Genomic DNA, 10,492 nt, shown 5'->3' on the forward strand with positions numbered 1-10,492 from the left:
TGCTGTTGGTGTTTCCCCTTTCCATTTTGTTCCCTTCCATTCTGCTCTATCTCTTCCTTGAGCCTATATCTTGCCCACACACACAAAAAAATGTACAACCATACTTTTGTCATGAAAAACAATATTTGTTTAGCCTTGTGATGGTCATTGGATTGATGCGTGAATATAATGGTCTTTGAGAGGCAGAAACAGATTTTTGACATTTGCTGCATCAACACACAAGACTTACCAAACATCACGCAACACATTTTCTCTTACAAGCACAAAAGGAATGTGCTTTGGATTCCGTTCGGGTGTTCTGTGCAGATCATCGCAAGACACACCTCCTCTCTTCCAATCTACTTGACTTCATCTTCTCTAGACCTTGTGGCATGCCTGTTGAGATCCAGTGCCAGTTGCTTTTGTGGTTTTTTTTTTTTTTTCGCAGTATAAACAATATTGTTTCAAATAGACTGCTACACGTTTACACCTTGCCTCCACGATGACACCTTGCCTCCACGATGACACCTTGCCTCCACGATGACACCTTGCCTCCACGATGACACCTTGCCTCCACGATGACACCTTGCCTCCACAATGACACCTTGCCTCCACAATGACACCTTGCCTCCACAATGACACCTTGCCTCCACAATGACACCTTGCCTCCACGATGACACCTTGCCTCCACAATGACACCTTGCCTCCACAATGACACCTTGCCTCCACGATGACACCTTGCCTCCACAATGACACCTTGCCTCCACGATGACACCTTGCCTCCACGATGACACCTTGCCTCCACGATGACACCTTACCTCCACGATGACACCTTGCCTCCACGATGACACCTTGCCTCCACGATGACACCTTGCCTCCACGATGACACCTTGCCTCCACGATGACACCTTGCCTCCACGATGACACCTTGCCTCCACGATGACACCTTGCCTCCACGATGACACCTTCCTCCACGATGACACCTTGCCTCCACGATGACACCTTGCCTCCACGATGACACCTTGCCTCCACAATGACACCTTGCCTCCACAATGACACCTTGCCTCCACGATGCACCTTGCCTCCATGATGACACCTTGCCTCCACAATGACACCTTGCCTCCATGATGACACCTTGCCTCCACGATGACACCTTGCCTCCACGATGACACCTTGCCTCCACGATGACACCTTGCCTCCACAATGACACCTTGCCTCCACAATGACACCTTGCCTCCATGATGACACCTTGCCTCCACAATGACACCTTGCCTCCACAATGACACCTTGCCTCCACGATGACACCTTGCCTTCACGATGACACCTTGCCTCCACGATGACACCTTGCCTCCACGATGACACCTTGCCTCCACAATGACACCTTGCCTCCACAATGACACCTTGCCTCCACAATGACACCTTGCCTCCACGATGACACCTTGCCTCCACAATGACACCTTGCCTCCACAATGACACCTTGCCTCCATGATGACACCTTGCCTCCACAATGACACCTTGCCTCCACAATGACACCTGGCCTCCACGATGACACCTTGCCTCCACGATGACACCTTGCCTCCACAATGACACCTTGCCTCCACAATGACACCTTGCCTTTACGATGAAACCTTGCCTCCACGATGACACCTTTTCTCCACGATGCACCTTGCCTCTACGATGACACCTTGCCTCCACGATGACACCTTGCCTTCACAATGACACCTTACCTCTACGATGAAACCTTGCCTCCACGATGACACCTTTTCTCCACAATGACACCTTGCCTCTACGATGACACCTTGCCTCCACGATGACACCTTGCCTTCACAATGACACCTTGCCTCCACGATGACACCTTGCCTTCACGATGACACCTTGCCTCCACAATGACACCTTGCCTCCACGATGACACCTTGCCTTCACGATGACACCTTGCCTCCACGATGACACCTTACCTCCACGATGACACCTTGCCTCCACAATGACACCTTGCCTCCACAATGACACCTTGCCTTCACGATGACACCTTGCCTCCACGATGACACCTTGCCTCCACGATGACACCTTTTCTCCACGATGCACCTTGCCTCCACGATGCACGTTGCATCCACGATGCACCTTGCCTCCACGATGCACCTTGCCTCCACGATGACACCTTACCTCCACGATGACACCTTGCCTCCACAATGACACCTTGCCTCCACAATGACACCTTGCCTTCACGATGACACCTTGCCTCCACGATGCACCTTGCCTCCACGATGACACCTTTTCTCCACGATGCACCTTGCCTCTACGATGCACGTTGCCTCCACGATGCACCTTGCCTCCACGATGCACCTTGCCTCCACAATTACGATGATTTCTCCATTCCAGAACAAGGCTGGACAGCATGTAGACTCTTTCCACACTTTTCAAAAAATTAACCATGAGGCAGTGTCATTGGACAGTCCATTACTACAGCTTCGTAATTAACGGATTTCTTTCATTGGCGTACACATGATACATCATCAAGTCAATGCAATCATTTCTAGTGGACTATTTGGGTGCGACATAAGCATGTTCGAATGTCGGGAGGTCGTTTGCTGATGTATCTCAGCTCGGTGTTTGTACTGGTGTGCCATGGAAAATGTCAGCACAATGTGGACACAGTGCCAACTTGCTAGTGGAGAGGAGGTATGGTTTCTTTATGGCTGACTCCGATGGAATTGGACAGTGTTGGCACAGTACAAGTTCACTTTGACTGGTGCATCACATCATCTATGCCATTGCCTTCGTGCCGGTACCGTGCAATTCCGCATTAGGCCTCGATTCCTTGATGATGTCCCCAACTAAGGTGAAACACAATAGTTCCCAGTGCTTTGCGATCAGAGTAACTCTCTTATTAAATTGCCTACAACATTGTATTGCTGTAATAAGGAAGCTGTGCATAATCTTTGCTGGCAGTGTCACATGTGCACTCACTGAACACACCGCCACAAATTTCCATCCTAGCATGTGGTGTTTTGGTTTTGGCACGATAGAGTACGGAGGTGTGTTCTCATTTGAAGAACCATGATTAGCTAAACGCGCGTGTGTGTGTGTGTGTGTGTGTGTGTGTGTGTGTGTGTGTGTGTGTGTGTGTGTGTGTGTGTGTGTGTGTGTGTGTGTGTGTGTGTGTGTGTGTGAGAGAGAGAAGTTATATCGAACACACACACACATTCATGCACTCGACATTGCGCACACTCAACACTCTTGTTGCTGTCTTTGTGTGTTGTTGCTAATCGTGCACAGGTGTTGCTTTGCTTTTTAGTTAAGGTTCTTACTTTTGGTAAGGGAATGATATTTTGAGGTTTACAATATCAATAAAGTTGAATAGGATGTTGTGAAATTAACATCATTTACAGCAATCATTTAAATTATGTAATATTTTAGGAAAAGCCAACACTGTACAATTGTGTGTGTGTGTGTGTGTGTGTGTGTGTGTGTGTGTGTGTGTGTGTGTGTGTGTGTGTGTGTGTGTTTTCTTTTGTATTGTATGTATCTTTTGTAAGAGCAGCCATTATTTGAAGAGGGGGAATGGACCAATCTGTGTCTCCCGATTCATGTCGAACTTGAAGGAAACAGCACTTTGGAGAAGGGCTGAAGTTAGAAGGGTTTACAGGATTTGGGATCATTGAGAGAGACTTTTGTTTGTGTGACTTTTCTCATTTCATATTACCTGCTGAGATAGGTATATGAGTGTTGGCAAACAAAACGAATTTATTTGTTTTTGTTCATCTCCACATCGCAGCAGGTACTGACTGCATTTCATATTTTGCACCAAATATATCACTTGCATTGCCATTCGGGACCGACAGCATAGCTCAGAGGTAGTGGACCTGCCTTTGAGGTGTGTAGTCTGGGTTGGGTTCTCACAAGTCACCAAAATAACTCAGGTAGTATGCTCCAAACTTAAAATGAGCCATCACCTCACTTGCATTTATCTATTTATGTTGCAAATGCATATTTGACTCGGACGACCAAAAGGCCATCGGCCAGACTGTGTAGTGAAGTAGTTTCAGGTATTGTTTCTCCAGTTCTTGGTGGTCGGTGGCGACAAAACATCCCCAAAACACCTCTTTTCATCGTGTTAGCCAAACATTCTTCCAGACCATGTTATGGTATCATATGTTGCTATTTTTTTAAGGAATCTTAGAGAAGCAATAACTGGAAATACTTAAAAAACGAAATTGGAGTGCTGCTGCATCATCATCTTCATCATCATCATCTACGATGCCCCAAGCAGTTTATTGACTATGATTACAATCCTGAATGGGTCGCCACTCCAACGCAGGATACTCGACCGAGTATGCAGGAATTTGTAATTTGTTCAGGGTGCCAGTGATAGCTCGTCTACTGTTCATGAAGGACACCATGGGATCTTCAACTTCCACCAACTAATGTCGGCAGATGGGACGCCCAGTTTTAATGTACATCCGAGGGACGACATACACATTGATTAATCGCCCTGCCTGCAGGCCACCGGGTCGACAGCTCATAGCTGGGTCGGGATACAAACCCAGGATAGCCAGTTCAGAGGCGAGTGTTGCATCACAAATTAAGTTACAAATTCCAACTTGTTTGCTGCTGCTAGCGCACATAAAACACACCCTTATGGGGATAATAATAATCTTTGAAAACACCAAAGACCCAGTGAGACCTCTAAAGGGGGGTATATGGCACTGAAACTCCTTCAAAACAATCCTCTCATATGCAGCGGAGAGCCAGCAGCATGATAATGGGGGTGTGTGGTTTGAGGAACAGACTATGTGGCAGCAATGGCAAAACTCGTGCGAAGTATGCGTAGGCTCGAGTTCCTCAAGAAGCATGAGCCCTGTTAATTGGCCGACAGCATTTCGCACGGCCAGTGTTGAAAGCTCTGCCTTACACACTCTGCCTACAGGTTCACTGAATGATTCCAACCATGGACCATGCGTTCCTCCTCATCGTTTTTCCCACCGGCTCTCGATCGGCACTATCCTGCGTTTGAATCCACCGTTGATTCTTTGTTAGTTTTGAAAAGTCTTCACTTCTTGGCCCTTGATGCTGGCACCCTCTAAAAACAGGTACTTTTGAGTTTTCTATGGAGCGTAAAGGGTTTTGTTTTCACTCGCACGTTTCCTGTTTTTGCTTTACTCGAACCAACGATGGAAGTGGATGTCCCTGACGTACCTAGCTCTGCTTTAGCTAGGCAAATTGCAGTGTCATGTAAAAAGGCTTTCTCATTAATATCAGAAATTATTGGGTAATATAGGAAGGTAGATAATAATTAAATGTATGGTGTGATCTCCGTCACCAACGATATTTTATCATTACTTGTGCGAATGAGGATATTAATGTTTTTGTCTGGAGTTCAGTTGTGGTTGTCGTGCTCAGGTCCCCTCAACTTGGGGAAATATTGTTTATATTCTACAGAATCCAAGGCATGTAAAAACAAAAGAACGAAGCCTGAATGTTATGACATTTCTACATGATTAGAAATCTACATCTACATTTCTACATTTCTACATGTCATAATTAAAGTGCTCGGTTAAAAACACCAAAGACATCACCCAAATGTTGGCTTCTCTGGTTAGGAGAGACCGATGGTATTGCTCTGGGCCTCTGTCGAGCCCACGGGGACCTCTAAGACATTGTTCAAAACTCATTGTTGATTGACTCGCCTTTATCCGATTCCATCTGTCCTCCCGGATGCCCTTTGTTTTTGCAATCTGTGCCTCGGTATCTTTTGCCAAGGAATTTTCTTTGTTGATTGGGAGAGGAAATGGTGCAACTTTGGCTGTTTTTTTTTTGTTTGTTTTTTAAAATTTCCTTTGCAACATCATCCACATTTAATTTCTCTATACAGCCATTGAGAATGAATGAGGGGGGGGGTAGGGGGGTGGTGGAAGCAATTATCGGGTCAAAGGGTTTGTATACTCAAAATCTTGTATTAGCGAATGCATTGCGGAACAGAATTCGGCTACAAGTTCAGCAGCTGGTTGCATCATCGTTGAGGCAAATTTTTGAAGTTAAGAATGCATTTCAAATGTAAGCTGTTTAATACTTTATCCACACCAGACCATATCACACATCATTCATAATTTGTTTTTGAATGCAAAGTTTAGCCTCGTGGAAGAGCTAAATTGTAGAACGGATCGGGGAATAACAGAACAAAAGGAACAGGAGAAGGAGAAGAGGGTGGGGGATTCACCAACAGCAGGATTGAGGGACAAAGTAGAGGGAGGCTTGGACAAATACGGAATGTGGGAAAAGAGGACACGGGGTGGACAATATGGATACAGAGGCAAACTCTGAGGAAGGAAAGACGTGGACTTGGATGAGGTTAACAAGGGTAGAAAAGATCATGGTTTTGGATGGGGGGTGATCTGAGATGGTGGTGAACATCCGTCTTGAACACATGGAAGGAAGAATGAGATTGAAAAGAATGTGGAAGTTGGTTGTCGAGGCGGGATAAAAAAGTAACGAATGAGACAATCTCACATCATCAGATCATCCTCAAAAAGAGGAACATTGATCCAAATGCACTACTCCTAACTTACCCAATTAGAGCATATCCCCACCAGACTGTGTGTTATTTTCCCTAATTGCAAACACTCTCCTCTTCAATTTCTAAATCTATTTTGCATCACTTTACTCCGTTGGTTTCAACCCTTGAGGAAAGTAAACATTCCCCTCTCTAGTCATACCTTGAGAAGCAATGGAAAGATACTGTAAGAAGAGAATAGTAAGGGGGTGAGTGGGTTCGATTCTGACCGTCCATAGACTTCAAAAAGGGTAGGTGTTGCTTCCTCACTTGATGCTCAGCATTTGGAGGATAGAGGATGGACAAACACTGTTGATAGGCATCCCATGTTGAGGAGGGGAGGATTCTCATTGATTTGTCTCACTGACTGTGGAGAGAACAGCAACATCACAAGGCACAGCTTCTGATTCCTTTAATGACATAAGGAAATGTAGTTTATGGCACACACAAGAGAGTGATGAGGGATGTGTGTATTAAAGTATTCTTCAAAATGTAGCTATTCTCAAAAAGGTTCATGAAATTAGTAAGCACATCCATTTTTCGTCATGATGGTTGTTTTATAAAGCTTATGTCACAGTTGATTGTAGCATGCACCAATACTAAAACATGGAATTATTACTAGGACAATGGAGAAATAGGGAAGAAAATTGATGAAAATTCTGGTAAAACTACCAAAATCACGAATCACTGCTCACCTCTCTTTCATTCCTCTTTTCCCGCCTTTGGAATGAACTCCCTCACTCTATTCAATCCCATTCTTCCCTCCAGGCCTTCAAAACAGCTGTTCACCACTACCTCTTATCATCCCCCATCCAAATCCTCAATCTTTTCTACCCCCGCTAATCCACCCCAACCCCACCTCCTTCAAATTCCCTGCTTTCCTTCCTGAAAGTCCCTGTAATGTCCATCTTGTATACCCCGTGTTCCTCGCCCCATCCCTCTCCCTTTCACAGATCTCCTAATGTCTCTGTTCCCCACTGTTTTGTCCTTCCCACTCGTGCCCCTCTTGTCTCATGCCCCCCCCCCTTGTTGCTGTGTGTTGTGTGTTAGTTCTCATACGAGCCTCGACAGGGTATACAAAAAACACCGTAACATCCATTTCTCGTCTTATTAAAACTTTACCTTTTCTATACAACTTCGTATATTGCCAAAGTTATGAGGCTTTCATCTCTTGGCAATTGCTGGACTCCTTTCAGTACTTAATTGGTTTTTAATCCCCCTGCTGCTCAGAGACAATTTCTGCAGTTGCACATGACACTCTCATGGCTTTCAACATTTGTCATGAAGGCTCCCCCCCCCCACCTTCACTCCCACCCCCAATGAGAACATGACGCTGGTCCCTTTAGGACACTCCACCAAGAGACCCCTGCGACACATATCTTGTTTGGCCCAAAGATTTTAGGAGTTAGCAAACAGACCATCCCAGCTTTAGAGTAGAGATGCTTTATAATATGTGTTCTCATTTTGTAGCCTGGCGTATTATAGCCTGGTGTTGGCTTAGCGGTTGGGGTGGCTGGCTTGGGGTCCTAGGGTCCTGAGTTCGAGCTCCGTTTTTCCGTTGAATAAACACCAGGGGGTTGACTCAGCCTGTCATCCTTCCGAGGTCTGCGAAATGAGTACCAGTGTACTGGTAAGAGGGGCACTGCATCAGCCGCATATCTGCACTTCTAACCAATGATGCAACCAAAAGGCTGCACATGAAGGGAAGAGGTATTGAAGGATTTACTAAATATGGTATTGGTGTAGCGCAAGCATGATGAGCTAAATGATCTCCTCCTGCACATAATTTGCATCATTGCATAATTTCCCTCGTTACCTCCACCACTGAAAGTGGATGGAGGTCTGTCTGTTTGTCAAATTGTCTGTGAGCAGGATATCTCAAAAAGTTATGGACAGATTTGGATTAAACTTGGCGGACAGGTTGCATTTTTGACGAAAAAGATTTGATTCGATTTTGGTGAAGATCTGGATTCGGATACGAGAATTTATTTTTAATTTTCAAGTCATTCTTCATCATTGAGAGATGGGGCCAAAAATGATATGCAGCACGATATTTCCAAAAGTTGTGGATGGACTCTGACAAACCGAGGTGGATGAGTTGTGCAAGTGACAAGAGCAAGCAGATTAGATTTTGGATAATGTCCCATTGCAGATCGAGCCTATCAGTAGGATACAAACGTAAACTGTTCAACCTGGCGGAGATATGCGCTCTACCGGGTGTCGTTCTAGTTTTCCATGTTATTATCTGAGCGGTCACCTCACTGACGAAGAGCCTTTATTCTTGCCAATGCCATTACCACTCATTTGCAAGCAAACAAAATGTTATTCCTGCATAATTATCTTGATTTAGGTAATAACGGTAGTCCCTGTGCAAATTTTGAGGAGTTTCCATTGGGCATGCAGGTGATTGGCATCACACTGAGTCGACTCATACGGTTTAACCATGCACTGGGATGTCATCACATTAGTTCCTGAGCCTTCCTGGAACCACCACTGCTGCTGAAGCCGTATAAGGCCTCTTGGGACAAAATTGCTGAACGTTTAGCACAGTTTTGACTGGCAGATGGCACGATGAAATTGTAATGCCCTTGAACACCCAAATATCATGCTGAACAGCTATTTATATTCTTTAACTGGACTTCCTCCTGTGTCCCTCAGGTTGGATGCAGATGACTACAGGAGGTTCCTCAAAGAACGAGAAGAGAAGCTGCATTTAGAGGAAGCTGCTGCTGCAGCTGAGAAGGTGGCTTCGAAGATCTAGATCTGCAGATAAATACCTTCTTTAAGTAGTCATGAATATTTCTGCAGGCGTTTCATGTTGTCTCTTGTGCCGGCATGATGGCCCTCACATCCTGCTTCTCAGGATCCTTTGTGACCTCAGAGCAATTCCTCTCTCTGTGAAAATGGTTGGATGTTTTGTCGGTCCACAAAGCAATTAAAGAACAAGAAAAAGAGCAATCGGAGATTGCAGACCCTCACCAAGACTTGTTTAGTGTGGCATGTTGTATGGTGTTTGTGTAGTTTTGTGTGGTGTATTTTGTGTGGCGTTTGTGTACTGGTGTGCTACGTAATTAATGAGACATAATTAGAACTGCCACTTTATAAATGCTGTCAGTGATGACCGGTTTAGCCATTTCAGAGAGGATTTTTGAAGGTTTAAAAAAAAAACAACAATACGGCTGCCGAATCACATGACAGATGCTGTCATCAAAAAAAAATTTGTGGACCATTTTATCCCAAAGATGACCCTCAAAAATTTCCATACTTATCGGATGTAGCGTTTTACATATGCAATTATGACGCCGTAACGAAGACACCTATGATGTCATCAAGAAAGCACACGCATTCCCCATGAGGAGTAATTGTTATGTGCCAAGTTTCAATTTTTTTCCTTGGTGCAGTTTCAGAGATACAGAGGTCCAAAGTTCTTCCGTTTTTCCAACATGACTGCCACACCACATGACACATGACATCATAGTTATCATTGAAACATTCTGCATGAGTAGTCACTCCAGTGGTGAAAATTTTGTCTCAATCCAGCAAGCGTTTGTGGAGAAAAACACTAAAGTTCTGTGTGGACAAACAAACAAACAAGAAGAAGACATTGTGCAAAGCACGATACTTGCAAAATCCATAAAACAAATTTGACCTCAAAAATAACTGCTGGTTGAATTCAATGAACAAATATGCAACTCCTCTTCAAATTTCAAGTCAATCGGATGAAAATTGAGGATTTTAGAAATACTGCCTTAGTTGTTGACCTTGGGCCGATGTTGACCTTTTGGTCCATGTTGAGCTCAAAAAGAATTGGCTAGTTGAATTCAGTGACCTGAAATATAAATCCTCTTCAAATTTCAAGTCAATCGGATGAAAATTGAGGATTTTGGAAATATCACTAAAGTTGTTGACCTTTGGCCTATGTTGACCTTTTGACCTCAAAAACAATATGCTTCTTCCTTATGACAA

At 44.5% G+C, this 10,492-nt stretch overlaps 1 protein-coding gene across 1 annotated transcript in view; it reads left to right on the forward strand.

Annotated features, from left to right (window-relative positions):
* Positions 1-9,504, forward strand: part of MRPL11 (mitochondrial ribosomal protein L11) — a 158,920-nt gene extending 149,416 nt beyond the window's left edge. Inside the window, exon 6 of the mRNA XM_085857120.1 lies at positions 9,185-9,504. Within this exon, the coding sequence (XP_085713246.1) occupies positions 9,185-9,287 (103 nt within the window). The 3' untranslated portion in view covers positions 9,288-9,504. The remainder of the gene's footprint in view (positions 1-9,184) is intronic.
* Positions 9,505-10,492: the final 988 nt, after the last annotated feature.

Source organism: Eptatretus burgeri, chromosome 15 (genome assembly GCF_056783735.1).
Source record: "Eptatretus burgeri isolate ZD-2024b chromosome 15, Ebu_testis_v1, whole genome shotgun sequence".
In the NCBI taxonomy this organism is placed as follows: Eukaryota; Metazoa; Chordata; class Myxini; order Myxiniformes; family Myxinidae; genus Eptatretus; species Eptatretus burgeri.